General features: G+C 40.8%; 6 protein-coding genes across 6 annotated transcripts; 1 reads left to right on the forward strand and 5 right to left on the reverse strand.

Moving 5' to 3' along the window:
• Positions 1–181: 181 nt before the first annotated feature.
• Positions 182–4,723, reverse strand: SAPINGB_P003233 (uncharacterized protein; the record flags this gene model as incomplete). Its single annotated transcript, XM_031997951.1, has 3 exons — positions 182–3,126; positions 3,212–4,526; positions 4,616–4,723. 3 exons carry the CDS (start codon positions 4,721–4,723, stop codon positions 182–184), a joined length of 4,368 nt encoding a protein of 1,455 aa, XP_031853842.1.
• A 2,848-nt stretch (positions 4,724–7,571) lies between these two features.
• Positions 7,572–10,074, forward strand: SAPINGB_P003234 (uncharacterized protein; the record flags this gene model as incomplete). Its single annotated transcript, XM_031997952.1, has 3 exons — positions 7,572–7,682; positions 7,743–7,803; positions 7,874–10,074. 3 exons carry the CDS (start codon positions 7,572–7,574, stop codon positions 10,072–10,074), a joined length of 2,373 nt encoding a protein of 790 aa, XP_031853843.1.
• Positions 10,075–10,165: 91 nt separating this feature from the next.
• On the reverse strand, positions 10,166–12,691 carry SAPINGB_P003235 (uncharacterized protein; the record flags this gene model as incomplete). The annotated part of the gene is made up of 1 exon (XM_031997953.1): positions 10,166–12,691. One exon carries the CDS (start codon positions 12,689–12,691, stop codon positions 10,166–10,168), a length of 2,526 nt encoding a protein of 841 aa, XP_031853844.1.
• Positions 12,692–12,872: 181 nt separating this feature from the next.
• On the reverse strand, positions 12,873–13,985 carry SAPINGB_P003236 (uncharacterized protein; the record flags this gene model as incomplete). Its single annotated transcript, XM_031997954.1, has 1 exon — positions 12,873–13,985. The coding sequence occupies one exon, from the start codon at positions 13,983–13,985 to the stop codon at positions 12,873–12,875; it is 1,113 nt and encodes a 370-aa protein (XP_031853845.1).
• A 227-nt stretch (positions 13,986–14,212) lies between these two features.
• Positions 14,213–15,580, reverse strand: SAPINGB_P003237 (uncharacterized protein; the record flags this gene model as incomplete). The annotated part of the gene is made up of 1 exon (XM_031997955.1): positions 14,213–15,580. One exon carries the CDS (start codon positions 15,578–15,580, stop codon positions 14,213–14,215), a length of 1,368 nt encoding a protein of 455 aa, XP_031853846.1.
• Positions 15,581–15,698: 118 nt separating this feature from the next.
• SAPINGB_P003238 (uncharacterized protein) lies at positions 15,699–17,345 on the reverse strand (the record flags this gene model as incomplete). Its single annotated transcript, XM_031997956.1, has 1 exon — positions 15,699–17,345. One exon carries the CDS (start codon positions 17,343–17,345, stop codon positions 15,699–15,701), a length of 1,647 nt encoding a protein of 548 aa, XP_031853847.1.
• Between the last annotated feature and the right edge of the window lie 179 nt (positions 17,346–17,524).

Here is a 17,524-nt window from a genome sequence, read left to right on the forward strand (position 1 = left end):
GCCATTGTGTGGCCACACAATACAAAAATGTCGCCACATGTACGTAACGTTTAGCGCCTATCTCCGAGCAAAAGACCCGATCTAATCCCAAATGTGTGTCCCGGCCACAACTGGTATATCGTTGCGAATCTCACAAAACTTCAACACTAAAATTACTTTCAACGTCTATACAATTTTTTTTTTATATCTGAAGGTTCCGTCCTAATCGTTTTTTGTCCCCGGCGGCCATTTGCAGTGTCGTTATATAAATACTATACTTCATCATTTCCTTAAGCAAGTATGTAAACTTGTCTTCCCAATTGCCAAATACAAGAGGCATCACGGGTAGTGACGTTTGGTTTTTATAGGCTCCTCCCAGTAATGCTCCAACAGCAATATGACTGTGGTAGGCTTCTTCAATAGTCTTGGAGTAACGATTAAGCACGTCAATTTGAGCCTGTTCACTGAGTCCAGACATAATTAGAGACGCCATAGGTGCACTCCACTTGCTCAGGTTTATTCGCTCGTTGTTTATCATCAACACATCACTTGAGCTTGTGGTCAAAAAGTATCGCGAGCCGCTGTAAATGACCACCAATCCACCTGTGGTTGTGTATGAATTAAGCTGTTTCAAGCGATCTTGCACAAACTGTCGTTGAAACGATGGATGGTGCGCTAGAGGTGTTGATTTAGTCGTCATATAGCGGGCATATTCTGCTGTGGCTGCGCTTGCGGCTTCCGATTCAGTGCGCAATCGTGGCAAAACCATTTGTTCAGATTCATCATTAGATGAGGTTGCAAAATCCGAGGCAACGGGTGTTGTTGATAGTGGGAAATTGTACAAAACCTTTGCAGCGTCAACAAGCCCTAATGTCATGAGCTTTTTGTGTGCAGATCCCAAAATAAAGCTATTAAATTGCGCCACAATGTCGGGATGATCAAAATTGGGTGATTGGTGGGTACCATTCCCGCCATTAGAACTATGGATACTTGATGCGGAAGAGTTTAAGGACTTGACACCAATCCTACTATGTTTGGAAATAAATTGAAGAGACGGAAGTGACTTTTTGTGTGAAAGTGTTTCTCGTGTTGAAGAACCGGACCGAGAAAGACAGGATGCATCACCATAAGATTTACTTGGAGAGTGTCCGGGTTTTGATCCTCTCGGGGTATGAAATATAGTATTTATGGGCTTATCCCAACCATACTCACTAGAACTGACGGCCTCTAGCAAAGGTTCTTTGGAGACCCGGGCAGCCCAATAATTACATGAGTACACAAACTCTTCTGCAATTTCCTTTGTCCCCGCATTAAACAATAGCACACCTTTATTTGGCATTAACAGAGCCCACTTTTTGCTTTCGTCCCGATTGCCTAAGCTGGAACTGCTATTGCTAAAGACATCTAAATTGGTAAAACTGTTATTGCTACTACTGTTATACCCAGAGTGATTGTTGCTTGATCCATTCCCGGGCTTTTTACCTTTACTTATAATACCTTTGGGGAGCATATCAAGAATGTCATTTCCATCAAGATCAGTGTGGACTATCTGGGCTATTGTATGACAAAGTGAAATGCTATCTGTCATTGTTGCATTTTCAAGCCAGTTCCCGCTTCCAACTTGCTTCACTTCTTCATGGTGCTTTCCTAGGCCATTATAATTATTGGATTGGCTTTTGGGAGTTCTGGAAGTGCTGTGACGATGACGGTGTGTTTTTCGCTTGGGTTGGTTATTGCTTTCAGTATCTGAAAGAGAACTCATGCTACCCTTATCAGCCATTTTTCGTCGCCAAAAGTCGCCAAACCCATGCCGCTTAGATTTTGAAAGAGATGATAAGTTTCCAGAGCCTTTATGATCAGTTTTATCAAAACGAAACATTCGCAAATACCCTTGCTGAACAACAACAAATACCCTAGACCAATTACTTTTGTTTGATCCATTGCTACTGGATCCACTGCTGGAATTGATGTTTCCTCCTTGTCTGAATTTCTTGTCAGTGTTGTCCATGTAAACTTGTATTTCTAGTAATCCTTCTTTCCCCCATGGAGCACCGTGAAGTAGCAGATCTTCTTCCCTGATTTCTTTTTTGGCAGGTTCTTGAGAAGGTTGTTCTATGCTCTCATAAATACTAAATATTTCAGAGCTTGAACTAGGCAAGATTGTAGATTCTGCAAACGGCGCAAATGCTGAAAAGCTATGGGGGTTCACGCTAGATGTAGGGAACTCATTGATAATTTTATAACGCGTATCAAGACCATAACTATCGTTGCGTATCATTGATGATGGAACATTCATTGCAGTTGGAAGTGATAGTGTAGATGCTGAGTTTTTATTTGTAGAAGGGTTGAAGCGCATTATTCCACCAAATTGTTCTCTGAGTTCCGGTGTAGAAGGTTTGCTCTCAATCTTTGAATGATTAAATTGCAGAGAGTTTTCATTGATGGAAGAAAGAGATGATTTACAAGACACTGAAGAAGACATTGTTGTATTTGCTGTTCCAGAAGACCTTGTATTTGTAGGAGATATAGTAGAACCAAAAGATACGCTATTTGAGAGAGAACCATGCTGCTCAATATCTTCGGGTATAGATGAAGATCGCATATGTGTTGCATTTCTTTTAGCCTTTTCTTGTTCATCGCGTTGTATGGAACTCCATAGTGCACCTGCAAATCCAATCGTATGCTCTTTTGTTGATCTCTGTTTGTTTGTTCCTGCATTGAAATCATTATCTGGAGTGGGAAATGGGTTATTATTGGCAATGGCATCTGAATAATCATAATCCGACCAAGATTCTGAGGAGGCCATCCAACTGTTTCTGCGACTGTTTGAAGTTTTTGGACGCAATAAGCTAGTTCCCAAGCCCAAATTGTTGGACAAGTCTGTGGTATTGGAGGCATTACTTGAATTTGTATTAGCACCTTTACCTGGAGCCAAAATCAAGGGACTCACATCGACCGAGTTATAAATATTTTTCAAAATCCCACCTACAATTGATTCCCATTCTTTTTGACTATAATTGGTGTCGTCATTGACCAAAGCTAAGTTGTCTGATTTGGAAACTGTAGGTCGGGAGGGATACTCTTTGCGAGAGTTGACAGAAAGAGTCCGACGGATTTTCATTGCTTGGTCTGAAGATTGGAGGCTTCCTACATTAAAAAAAAATTAGTAAAAAAATAAGATTGGAAAAAAAAAAAAAACAAATTTAACTTAATTCTTTTTTTAAATAAGTACCTTTATTGAGTGACTTGGTTTGCTTTTCTTCTGCCAAGACAAGATTTTTCATTGCTTCTAAAGTTGATTGGATATATTGTGACCTTTGCATTTTTTTAACACCTTGATTAGTTTCTGAATGATGATCGGTATTAAGTAAAAGGATTGAGTAAGCCAAAGTGTAAACTGCTGAAACGGATTTAAGCTTATGGTTTGGGTTGCATTCGCACCACCGCTCTGAAAAGGCGTCCACGATACGGTCGAGCTGTTGTGACTCAGCTTTCATGTAAAGTTTTTCGCATAGAGTGCGCATAGAATAGAGAATAGAAAAGTCTGAAAAATCAAAAAATGACATGTATTCTTTAAGAACTGCAGCCTTTGATTCTCCTACATCTCCCAGCCATGACGCTGTTTCAATATGAGGGATAGTAGGGTTTGTACCATAATAAAGTGATTGTGCAATTTCATAAGTTGAATTAGATAGTAATGGCGGTGGTGTGGATGAGTTTAAAGGCAAGTTTTTTAAAGTAGAAGTTTCAATAGATAGAAGCATATTTGCGGGTGCTGTATGATACTCAGTAGTATTTGTAAGAAATGACGACTGGGTCATATCTGGAGATAAGTCAAAGAAATTAGCGCTTGAATCTGATTCTGAAGTCAAAATGGTTCTAGGAGTCACAGATTTGGGGACATCTGTAGGAGGAAGTAAATTTGAACGAGAATGGGGGAAATAAGTGTCTTCGAAGAGGGACTTGAGGGGTGATTCAAGTTTGATAAGCTTATAAGTATTAGACCCGCTCTTGTCATTCAAAGTATTTGTGCAGTTTATGGTGTGGGTGGAGTTTCTTTTAATCCACTTATCTGTTTGAATTAAGGGATCATCAAATAAAGAAGGTAACGAAGATCTTCGGCGTTCAGATGTTGAAGGTGATTTAGTGTTTGGGTCGATACTTTCTTTATGTTCAGGAAGTTTTTTAGAAGAAATTGGAGTGAGGGCATTGCCTGAACTATTTAACAAAAACTGTTGATTAATTGGAGTGTGATAGTCTGTAGTATCCTCATTACTACTTTGAAAGGAGTCGTTCTCGTCATCTTCTTCAAATCCAAAATGAAGTGCAGGGCTTTTTACTGGAGGAAATGAAGTATTAATAAGAAGATGCTCTCGTGATTGAATAATTGTAGAGTTTGAACAAGTTTCATCAATTGTAAAACTATTCCCATGGAAGTTACTGCTTTTTAAATCTGGCTTAGATTTTTGAAATTCTCCTGGAACCAAGTGCTTAATGTTATTAAGAGATTCTCCTCTACTGGATTGTATAAGTGTAGGATATGAAATCTGTTTTTTTTTAATATTTTTTGTTAGTTTGTATTTCAAAAAAAAAAAAAAAAAAAAAAAAAAAAAAAGAAACAAATTAACTTTCTTACCTTCCCCTTTAACAGCTTGGTCTCGATATTTTGATTGTCGAAAGAGTGGCAGTTTGTGTTTTCTTGTTCATTTGAAGAAAAAAAGACCCGTTTAAATATACTGCTCATTTTGGGCAAAAATGAAGTGATTATATCATGAGAATGGAGTTTTTTGTTTTTATATACTTTGGTTAAAAGTCAGGTTACCTAAAGATAAATTATTCCTTTTAATTTTAAATGGCAAGTCGGGGAACTCTTTAAATATATACCTTTTCAACATTCTAGTATTTTTTTTTATTTCTTTTAATTTAATATCTCGTTAAAAGATAACTTGAAATTGGCTAGCCTAGTAAGGCTTTGAATCTAATTTAAAGAAGTTTGTTTGTTTGTTTAATATTTTCATTCATTCATTTAGGTAAGAGGAAATACCAATTTTTCTCCATGATTCATGCAAATATCTTTTTTTTTTTTTTTAATTATGAATTAATCTCGTGCAAGAATGATGTTTATCATTACAATAAATTTGAAAACGGTTTCTTTAACACTTTTTAGAAGAAACTAATTGATAAGAATGATCAGCAAAGGAAAAAAAAGAAAAAAAAAAAAAAAAAAAACGGAAGCAATAGCCTACATAATGGATACCCCAGAATTAAAGTCTCATTAAACGAGAAAGTTCAAGGGACACACAAAAAAAAAGTTGCGATTAAAGAAACGCATGAATAATAATGAACAAGGGGTAAAAAAAAAAGCAGTATTAATTTACAATGAGACAAAATGTGTATATATTAGAAGATTTTAGCAAGATCTTTTTTTTTTTTATATATGAAAAAGATCTATATACATATATGAATTTGATGAGCCTTATTATTATTGTTAAAATCGAGTTAGTAGATTTTTCTTTTTGGAGTATTTCATTATTGATAACTAGTATAAATATAGGCATGAATTTAAATCTATGAAAAACAAAAAGTTGGGCACAATTTGATCTACTTAATATATATATATATATATATATAGTATGGGAACCATTCTAGAAGTTCAAACAGACTAAGATCTTCAATGGAAAGAATAGCAGATCATTTCTGTTGTTTGTCGTTCTAGCTTACTTAGGAAACCGGAAATATTTTACTTTTTTTTGAAGATTTATAGCTTTAAAAAAAGAAAAAGAAAAAGAAAAAACAACAAAAACAAAAACAAAAACAAATATGATAAAACTATTAAAAGAACGTATAGTTCCAATAGAGGTTAAAATTCCAATTCAATGAAATTTAGGTGCAAAGTAAAACAATGAATTAACAGTGCAACAAAAAAAAAAAAATATCTTGAAAAAACTTGAACAAGTTATGTAGTATTATATATACTGCAGTAAAACCATTTCAGAAAATGATTTTAATTTAGGCCATAAGTTATATTTTTCTATTATTTAATACAAACTTTACATGCATAATAAGAGATTAAGCAGGTTTTTTTTTTTTTTTTTTTTTTTTGATTTACTTGCTTTTTTTTTTATTATTATTATTTATTTGTTTGTTCCACTTTAGCTAAAGCTTCCAGGAAAAGCTCTTTAGGTGAAGTTAACTTTTGAAGAAAATCTCTACGTGTTTTAGGTAGAGAGAGAATAATGAATTGAACAATTAATTGTTAATTGTTTTTTTAAAAAAAAAAAAAAAAGCATGTTTGGAAAAGAAAATGTATATTTGGATGATATCCAAGCGCTGTTGTTATGTGAATTTCAAAGATGTAAATAACCTTTGTTAGGATTATTTAAAGATTACTTTTATTGCACACATAAACCTATTAAGCAGGATTATTATTGAATGATTGAATTCAATTCCGATATCCAAAAAATATCATATCATAATATCATATCATATCATACTAATATTTTTATTTTTTATTTAAATAAAAAATATTTATTATTATTTATTATTTATTTTTTTTCCAATATAACCATAACCTCCATTTAATTATCTGCTTAGCCGGTTAGAATAATTACTTATAATTACTTATAAGTAAGAAATATTTCACCATTGAACAATAATTATAATATATCTTTAATGAGCAAACTTAACAGTTGCGTCTTTTAATATATTTTATTTTTTTTTTTAATATTTTTTTTTTTTTTGTTGTCATTAATATTGAATTTTCTTTTTATATTCAAATTTATTTTTTTTTTTAAAATACGAGTTTTTATTTTTTATTTTTTATTTTTTGATAAATGGTTTCAACACTTGTTATTTGATAAAAATATTCCTTATTTCACCCCTGAAGCCGTTTACTTTTTTTTTTTTTTTTTTTTTTTCAGAGGTCCTAATTAGGCCTTTGGTTTAATAACTGGTTTTGCTTGTTAGCTGATATGAAAAAAAAAAAGTTACAAAGAGAGATCTTTCGTTAATTAGTCAGGAATTATGTCATAAGCAGCATGTAAGTCTTGTTGACGGATGAAAGTTGCGTTACTACGGGAATACAAGGGGGGTGGGAGAAGAAGAATTAGAAGAATTAGAAGGATTAGAAGAATTAGAAGAAGGGAGGACCTCAATTTTTTTTTTTTTTTTTTTTTTACCTTCCCACAATTGTTACAACTTTTATGGGCATATTCCTGGTAATAAGACAAAAAAAAAAAAAAAACCTTCAAGTCTTGTAACACACTGGTTGTTGTCTTTTTTTTTTTTTTTTTTTTTTTTGGGTTCCCCAGAAAAACGCGAATTATTTCTACTTCTTCTTTCTTTCTTTCTTTCTTTCTTTCTATCTATCTATCTATCTATCTATCTATCAACTACTCTAGTAGAAAATAAATTTAAAAATAAAAAAAATCCCAAAATCTCACACTGCATTTCCTATATAAAAACAATTATATAAATATAATCCCTTTTATTCAATTTTTTTTTTTTTTTCATTGATTGATTTTTTTTCTTTTTTTTTTTTTTTTTTTTTTTTTTTTTAACCTTTTCTTTCCGTTTCATGGATCATCATTATCATGTCGTTTCTATTCAATCGCAGCAAGCACAAAACTCCACAAGACATTGTCAAGTCTCTCAACGATGTGCTTCATCGTCTAGATACGGCCTCTGTTACTGACAGAAAAAAGGTATTTACTTGATGATTTGACTTGTATATATTCATTCTTTAACAAATTTTTTTTTTTCAGCTTACCGACGAAGCAACTAAAATGTTGGCCCAAATTACCGTTTTACTCTGCGGAGATCAAGGTATGTAAAATTTTTTATTTAATAATCTTTTCAAAAAAAAAATTAACTAAATATATCTTAATTACTATAGAAAATGATCCAGTACCTGATCAAATCACAGCTTTGGCTCAAGAAATTTACTCTTCAGACATGTTTCTTTCACTCATCACCCATTTACCAATGCTAGAATTCGAGTCGCGCAAAGATGTGATTGTCGTATTTTCTACTATGCTTCGACGTCAGATTGGTAGTAACTCTCCCACTGTGGATTATTTGGCAACAAAACCAAAAATCTTTGACGCATTACTGATTTCTTATGGGAACCCTGATATTGGTCTCACTGCAGGTACTATTGTGCGCGATTGTATGAAGCATGAAGTCTTGTGTCGTGCAGTCCTCAAGTCACAAGTATTTTGGACCTTGTTTGATACAGCTGCAAACGCCCAGTTTGAAATTGCAACAGACGCTTTTGCTACCATCTCAGACGCACTTTGCACTCATTTAAAAACCGCAACTGACTTTTTGACTGCCCATCAAGCGCGGTTTATTCAAAAAATGATGATGCTTATGACCTCAGACAATTATGTTACCCAGCGACAGTCGCTAAAATTGGTCTCCACTCTGATTCGACGAAGATCAAACTATTCATTTATGACGGCATACATTTCGGATCCTACTAACCTCCGAGCTGTCATGGTGCTGTTACGCAACAAGAGCCCAATTATGCGATTTGAAGCTTTTCAAATCTTTAAAATTTTTGTGGCTAATCCTAAAAAGACAAAACCTGTTCATGATATTTTACTTCGAAATAAATCACGGCTAGTGGAGTTTCTCAAAACCCTCAATTCTCCTACTAAAAAAGATGATGAGACATTTAATGATGAACGAAACTTTATTATTTCACAGCTCTTAAATTTACAGTCCTTTAATACCCCATTGCAGCAGCAGCAGCAGCAAGTTCAACCCCCTGTTCAGCAACAACAGCAACAACAGCAACAAACTTTCCAACAAGTGCCCCCTCCTTTAAATTCAGCCAGTAATGCTACAAGTTCCTCTTCACCTCCTGCAGCTTCACCTTCGTCTCTGCAGCCAGAGTCTCCCTATCCGGGACAAGCCACGCCGCAACGCTACATATCCACCCCGACTTCGCAACTTCCTTCTCAGCAGAGACAGCAAATGGAGCTTTTGCAGCAGCAATACAGCAATATTAACTTATATACCCCTTCTGCAAGCCCAGCTCCAAGCGCATTCAATTCTAATGCAAATTTAAATGGATATTTTCTGGGGGCTGCTGTACCTTCTTCTTCTTCTTCTTCTTCTTCTTCCTCTTCTGTGGCAGTTACTGGGGCTACGACAGCCACCCCTTTGGCTGGTACCGAATTGGATCATGGTAGCAGCTTGGCCCCCTCGGACAATCAAAATGGGTCCAATATTTTCTCTAATGGAGAAGAGTTGGCATCATACCCTAAAAGCAGCCATGTTAATTTGGCTCAACACTATTCCCAGCATGATGGTCTCAGCTTTATCGCCGAACCAATAACTGGGGTTACTGGCAGAAATAACGGGGGCAGTGGTGGTGGTGGCAGTAATAGCAACGGTAGCAGCGCAGGCCCATCTAGTGCCAATAGCTCGGTAGGTGCTTCATCTGCCGGAGTCTCTCGTCTCAAACCCCAACTCATGGGTGCTGTCGGATCTGCTGCCGTCCTAACCCCGGTTGTTCAGACTGATCAGGTACTACTTTATCCGGGCGCTGCGCCGGCCGTCTCGCCCGTCCCTCTGACTGTACCCTCGCAATTGTCGTCGCCAGTCTTTCAACTTAATACCAATGCATCGGGAGCTAGTCTCTCGCCTAGTCCCACCACTGGCTCTGCTTCTGCAAGCTCATCAAGTGGCGCTGTACACAAGTCTATATCGTCACCCTTGCCTACAGCCGCATCGCCAGTGGCTGGACATTATACTAACCAGCATACTAACACTCCCAGCTCTGCATCATCTTCGTTATACAACTTGACGCCAGGCAAGCATGGAACTGTAGAGATGCATAATCATCACCAACAGCAGTCTAGCTTGGCTTCAAGCCCATCATCAACTTCTTTGTCTCGCACTCGATCTCGTTCTAGTGCTGGTTCTCCATCGGCAGGTTCCCGAGGCGGCGTCGAAGGCTACGGTGCCAGCGGGTACGGTGCTAGTGGTCACGGGTCCCCTCCTCCAGTCCCTAGTTTTGCACAGCAGCAACAGATGATGCAGCAGCAACAGCAACAGCAACAGCAACAGCAACAGCAACAAAGATAGAAAAATGAACTTTTTTTTACGATATACTAAGGGAAACAAGAAAAAAAATAAAATAAATATAAAGTATAGCCTATATTGGCAATTGATAAGTCTATTTTTCATTACTTTTAAAAATATCCTTAGGGTCCCATTTAAAAGACTCAAAGAGGTTTTCGTAAAATACTGTACCAGAAACTTGGTCATCTCTGCACAACTCACCGTTTTCTTCGGCAAGTTCGAGTTCCTCAGCTGCAATCATTACACTCCAACGGAACTTTGAAGATACATCAACAGCCGTAACTCCTGACCCTTCAAATCCCAAGTACTCTTCCTTCTTGGTAGTTATATTTTTGCAAGCCTCTTCACCGCGCTGTACCATCCAACGACGCACGCTGCGCATAATGACTTCTGGGGTCTTGTATGCCTCTTGGACAACAGTGAGTCCCGAACGGAAGGAGCGGAGCCGCACAGGTAGCGCTAGGTCCGTAAATAGAGCACAAGCCGACGCCAAGTCTTTTGGGGAGATGAGGGCGACGCCGCGCGCACGATTATAAACTGCAAATAAGTCAAAAAGCGTAATAATGCCACCCTCACGTTCCAGCACACTTGCATAATGCTGCTGCTGTTGTTGTTGTTGTTGTTGATGTTGATGTTGATGTTGTTGTTGATGCTGATGTTGATGCTCCTGAATGTGAGGCTGAGTTGCCTGATTTTTCTGCGGCTGGTACGGAAATGTGCTGCCGTTAGTCGAGCCTTCGTATAAGTCATTCGTGCTCGCGTGCCAATGTTTATGGTCCATTAAAAATTCTGCAATTTGTCTGGCAAGCTCCGCATAGTATAATTTGGAATCCTCCGATGCAACCATATCTTTCGTGACGACTGTTGAAGAGAGACCCAGCGCTTGAGTCGAGTATGCAAGCGAGCGCCGAGCCTCTTGTGCAGCTGCCAATGATTCCGATGATGAAGCTGGGGTGTGCTCCAAAAACCGGGCATAGTCATCTGCAAGCTTGATCAAATCTTGGGCTCGAGCCATAAGCTCTGTAAGGTCCTCAAGACCAGCACCTAGAACCTGTCGGTTATGTTCGCGCTGCGACTCCACCGAAAGTTGTAGCCCGTGGATTCCCATAGCCAGTTTGTCGGAAACCTGTGGAGCCGTACCACTCGTTGAGTTCCCAGGTGTTGCTGATGTACTAGATGTTGACGGAAATGATGTAAGTCTCTCAGTAGTTTCTTGTTGCTGCTTTGCAACCTTGATTTTGGCCAACTGTTGCTTTAGCACGTCATAGAATTGTTTATCCCCACCCGACCGGAAACTCAGCTTGTATGCTAGCGGCTGACCCACTTGCTGTTGTTGCTGCTCTGCAAACGAATCAGGGAGCGCATCTGTTCCAAGCAACGACACAAGGTACCCGTCATCATCGTACTGCAGTACTGCAGATGCCGTGCTGGTACTACTACTTTGAAACGGCCGCCGTGCCGCCATGGTTTGGGTACTTGGGACCGTTGACTGGTCTGATACAAGCACGCGGTTCAACTGTGGTGGAATATGTGCCGAAACTAACCGTGCGCCACACATTTCGCAAAAGTTGAGCGAGGGGTGGTTAATGAAGGTACATCTGGGACATGCAAACCCGTCGTCGTTGTCGTCGTCGTCGTCGTCGTCATCATCATCATCATCATTATCATCATTATCATCATTATCATCATTATTATTAGAATTAGTATTAGTATTATTGTCACCATTTACAGGTAGATCAGTTTTTGCAACAGCCGTGTCGGCCATTGTGGGTATCAGAGCCGACCCGTTTGTATCGTCATCGGTAATCATCATCATTAGATCTGGGATCCCAGATGATGACGGTTGTGGTGGTGTCGGCGCTAGTGCTGGTGCTGCTGCTAGTGGTGACGTTTGTTTTGGCGGAGCAAGCGTCGGTGTTTCAGTTCCAGAACGTGTAGGTCCGAGAATCTGAGCAATGGCTTGGAATATAACTTTGCGGGCTGGCTTGATTCCACATGTAGAACATGGAGGCATTCCTGTGTTGCCTTCCGGATCGCGAAGCGCAGCGATATCGTTAGGCAGTAGCTCTTGGGTGGGCCACTCAAAGTCGCGGGGGAGTGAGTTTGCAAAAAAGCAAATGGGACAAATCCACGAAACTTCATGAAACGGGAGTTTCCTTCGACGAGCAGTCAAAGGAGATGCAGTTAATGGCAACGAGATGGAAGATGGAGACGGTGATGGTACTGAGCTTGAATTTGTAGTTGAACTAGTGCTGTTACTTGCTCGCAGTGGGGTATTTTCGTCAGCACGACCCATGCGAAGAGTGATTTTGGGAGATGAACGCATAAACCCGCCGTAAAACTCAATACCCTTGATATCTGATAATGCCAGTTCAATGGAGCGCTCAGCAGGACATGCAGAATCGACGTAGCAAATGCGCTTGGACGTCAAGTAAACACGGCCGCTGGGGAAAAGTGGCGCCTTACGTTTATCCTGATAAAGCCCGACATTGTTTTGAACCAATAACTCAGATTCGGCGGGCCCCAAACGTGGCCGTTGGCCAGCAGTAAGCTCAAGCCGTGACCACCAGCCTACTGGTAAAGAAGAAGAGGATGTTGCTGATGATGCTGCCGGGGGCATATCTTTGCAGTGATTGAAGTTGTGTTTTGGGGGTTTTGGTGATTGTCTGGGAAAAGAAGGATGTTTGCGACAATCAAGTTTTTTTTTTCTTTAAATATACTAATCACATGACTTTTATTATGTACATACAAAAAAAATTATACAAGAGGAGGGACGACAAGAAGAACCAGCTTTTCCTTTATTATTTCGATTCACGCTCAGCGTCGACCTGGGACTGGAGACGTTCCTGTTCCTGGAGCAGCTCAGCAAGAATCTTGTGGTGCTGGACGGTAGCGCCGGAGATGGCGTCCTCGACTTCAGCAAGACCCGGCGCAAAGTTGGAGGTGACGCCATAGAGTTGCTTAGCCATGGTGCTGCGGAAAGAGTCCTTTTCAGACTCGGACAAGACCTTTTCCTGTTGGACAGAGGTTCCTGGTGCAGAAACACCGGCCGAAGTCACATTGGCAAATGTTGGGGCAGAAAGAATGGCGGAAGATGGGGTAGAAGAAGACTCAAAGGCAGAAAAGGGGTTGTTGGAAAAGGGGAGAGACGATGAAAAGAACCCTTGGGAACGACCGCTAAAACGACCGCCCATAGCAGGATGGTCAGGCTGAGCAAACTCGGCCTCGATGGCAGCGTTGAGACCCTCCTCAGTGGTAATGAAAGTAGATGTGCTCTGGTAAAGCTCGAGGAAGGAGCGTGCACGAGACTCAGTTTCGGCCAAACGCTTGCGGACCAAATTGGCCTTTCTCTGGGTGTTAAGAAGCTTTTGTTCAGCGCGGGTGCGAGGAACGACAAACTGAGAAACATCGTTTATGCTTGTTATGCTGGAAGTAGATGGGTGTGTGTTGTTGAGGAAGGATTCAATGGTAGGAAGAGTGAGGAGAGTAGACTCAGACTGCTTAGTGAGTTCAGGGTCGGCCTTCTTGAGGTCCTCAGCTTCCTGGCGAGCCTCGCGCTTCTCGCGGAGTTTCATTGCGCGCAGTTCTGCACGGTCCTGGTTCTGAAGAGATTGGACAAGGAATGAGCGGCGCATGGCAGAAAGTTCCTGACGCCAGGGTGCACGCTTAGATGCTGTTCCGCCAGGGGTAGGTTCCTTTGCACTTTTTTCAATGATTGAATCGATGGTCACGCGGGGCTTGAGGGGAATCACGGCGGCTTTGACACCCTTGGGGATGAGTTCCGGATCACGGAAACCAACGTTGGCCTTTTCCAAAGCCTCGATCTCCTTACGGGTCTTATAGGGCTCAACAATTTGACGTGGCTTAGGGAGGATACCCGACTTGAAGCCGTACTTGGCGATTCTCTTGACCATTGCTGCTGGTTGGTTGGGGGAGGGCGAATGTGGTGATGGATGGATGGGAAAGTTGGTGGTGAAAAAAAATTTTTGCAGTTGTGCTATTGGCCGTAGGGTAACCTTTTGAAAAGAAAAAAAATCCAAAGGCCACACATTTTAAAAATTAAAAACGCAAACCTTCATTTAAAATACACTTGCATCACCAACTAGGGATACATATTGTTTTCTATAACAGTAAACCTTTCTTAGGCATTTTCTTCTATAATATTTCCATCGGCATCAATGTCAACCTCATAAGAAGGTTTTTCACGTACACATCGGGAACATTCACACTGAAATCCCCAATTTCCCTTAAGCTGACGCTGGCGCGCCGGATAGTCAAGCGACGGATCAACATAAGAAATTGTAAGCTCTTCGTCTGCAGAAATGTCCCTGAGAGCCACAATAGAAATTGGATCAAGTGTAGTGTTTCCAAAGACCGTTTTGGAGTTTGGTTCGCATGAGTGGTTGAGGTTGGATTGAATTAGAAACACACAATGCTTGATATTGTTAAGGTTCCAGGTCCCGATATTGTGCAAGTACCGGTCGTACGAGTAAGTGAGCTTGCCCGGGGTATTTTCATCAAGAGAAAATGCCTTGGTAATAGCCTTGGAAAGTAGATTGTACCCATCCTTAAGAACTAGCTCTTCCTGCTCGCTTGCAAAAAGACTTCGAGATGCAGCATTGGATCCTGCACCAGCTGCATGTGCCTGACGAACGTCTTGGCCAACAGTGGCCATAGCCTCAAACTGTTCCTGGAGCTTGAGTGCACCCTCAAGAGATTTTTGGGCTTCTGCTGCCAGTCGTACGAGCACCATTCCTACTGCATATCCTGCAGCCCAAGCACTTTCAGTCGCAGCCTCATTGTTCTTGTCTTTAGAAGCAGCTCCTGAGCACATGTCTTCATACTTGCGCCATGCTTTGGGCCCAATCTGTGCCGTTTTGCTCAACTTAGTACCGACGTGCCAGGTAGCTGCATGAGCCATGGAACTGGTGGCGGCCGCACGGCACTTTGTTCCACAAAAACGGGCCTCGCACTGTGTGCACCCGACAGTGCCCAGCGCGCGAGCAAACACCGTTCCGCAATGAGCACAAGCATTCCCCGCACGCATGTGAGGAACTGAAGAAACTGAAGGAACCGAGAATAGAGCAGTTTCTGTCCAAATGGTTTTGTCCTTGGGGATTTCTGTTTTCGCAAAAACGCCCTTGCCCTTGTACTTGGAGTCGGAGGCAGATGGGTCGGATGAAACAATAGGACGCACATCAATCCAGCTGGAAGCAGAAGAAGGGATAACGAGATATGGAACGGGGAATTTTGATACAATCTTGCTAGCATAGGATTGGGGCTCGAACCGATCCGGGGTCATGTTTGCATCTGCCAAACACTTGTGGAGACGTTCCGGAGTAAAAGCGGCTTCATCGTCCAAAGAGGCTGGTCGCCACTCAGGCTTGTTTTTGAGAATTACGCGATAGAGTTTATCAGTGGAGAGGTTGTCGAAGCGTTTATCCTGTTGCCAGACATCGATAGCTGCCAATACGATTTGGCGATCATGGGGGGATTCATTTGTAGCCATTTGAAAATTAAAAAAAAATTTTTACTGAAAAAAAGAGAATTCTTGTTACAGGTAAGTAGTCAAGTTATTAAACATTATGCCCACCAAAAAAAAATTACATGGAAAAACTTTTTTTTTTTTACTCCCGAAAGTTGAGCTTTTCACGCACGGCGGGATACGTCTCGAGCATCTTGTGATACGTGTCTGGGTACGACAACCGAAATACTTCGGGGTCCTTTGCCAGGGCCACAAACAGGGTCGCAGTACCTGCGCGGACCGCCACCATAACTGTGGCACCGACCTGGATACCAATGAACATCGAGTACATTGTAATGATTGCAAAGTACCCTCCGGAAGAGTTGTAGCGTGGCCGGGTGAAACGCAAAAAGCAGTAGCCCATCATGGCACAAAGATAGCCCAGGAGCATCTGGGTAAAAGTCAAGAGATGGTCAATTAAGCAGTCATTGATGAGCGCATCAATTCCGCGCGCACGAATCACGGTCCAAGTGTCGCGAGCTGCTGGGATGTAAGCACGGCCATAAAGTGCAACAAAGGTATACGCGTAATGGTTAAAGTATGTGACCATCCACTCAATGATGCCCATAAAACACTGGGCAAAGCACACCAGGCACATTAAAATTGCACGAACAATGTCGTTTCCCATGTCTTGCTGAGCAGCCGAGCGTGCAAAGTCCAAAAGATAACGAATAAGATTGACAATGGCAACAATAAGGGAACCAAAAGAAATGGAACCAAACGAGTAAGTGAGTGCACGGCGAAGAGATCCGAGGGCTGGGCGCCGGGGCATACCCTGATCTGATTTAGAGCAGTAGTACCACGTGCCGTAAATGCCACAGATAGTTGTGTGAGTGACATTTTTAATAACTTCTGTAATGTAAAAGCCTGCAAAGGAAACAAAGACAAGAACGCCAATGAGTTTCCCATTGGAGCACGAACCGCCAGAGACATTGCAGCCTGGATTGTCTGCATTGGGATCATACTTCATGTATGTAGCAACAATTACCATGGAGAAAAGAAAGGAAAACGCTGTGGAGACGATAGTTCCTGCAAGAGCCATACCAAAAATAGAAGGGTTCGAGCGCGTCACGTCGATTATGGTTCCAAAGACTAGTGTGGCAAAGGGGATACGCGAGCGCATGCCAATGAAAAAGAAGACTTGGAGGACACCGAAAATAAGGAAAACAATTCCAGCTGAGTAGTAGTGCATGGCGAGATAAAAGATTGCTGTTCCAATACCCACAATAATTGAGACAATAAAGGCAAGGTAAATAAAGAATTTAGTAAAGGCCCGCATCAGAGCAATCAAAACAATTGCAAATACAAAGGCCACAACCGTGACAAAGCAAAAAAGAATGGCAGCATTGGTATCAAGCGAGTACGAATTGTTATTGCTGTAGATGCCCTTCCCTTGGAAGCCATAAGTCTGTGCCCACGCACGTAATGTAATGACGGCAATGGCAATAAATCCTGCAACGACTAGTAAGAAAAAAAGAGTAAATGGAATATCATTCCACTTGGGTTTTTCAACCTTGAAGCGGTCGTTAAACGTCTCACCACTTTCTTGCGGTTTGGTGGCGTAATTGATGGGTGGAGGTTTGAGTGCGTTAGTTGACGAGTCGTCATAGTCAAACTGCTGATGTTCGTTGTAGGACAATGTTGATTGCGGTTGTTGTTGCTGGTCGTAAGCTGGTGGTGGAGGGGCCGAGTAGCCCTGTTGTTGTTGAGGCTGGGCCGAGTAGCCTTGCTGATAATTTTGAGCAGACATTGAGCAAAGTGAATTGAAGAAGGAAAAAAGAATAAAAAAGAGAATAAAAGATGGTTTAAATGAAGTTTTTAAAAGGAAACACAATAGCCTTTTAATATGGAGGGGAGGGGAGAAAAAAAACTTGTGCCTTTCAAATGTGACCCAAAAGCTTAAAAACCAAAAGTTGCGATTAACGCGCG

Source organism: Magnusiomyces paraingens (assembly GCF_902498895.1).
Source record: "Magnusiomyces paraingens strain CBS 517.90 genome assembly, contig: contig2, whole genome shotgun sequence".
In the NCBI taxonomy this organism is placed as follows: Eukaryota; Fungi; Ascomycota; class Dipodascomycetes; order Dipodascales; family Dipodascaceae; genus Magnusiomyces; species Magnusiomyces paraingens.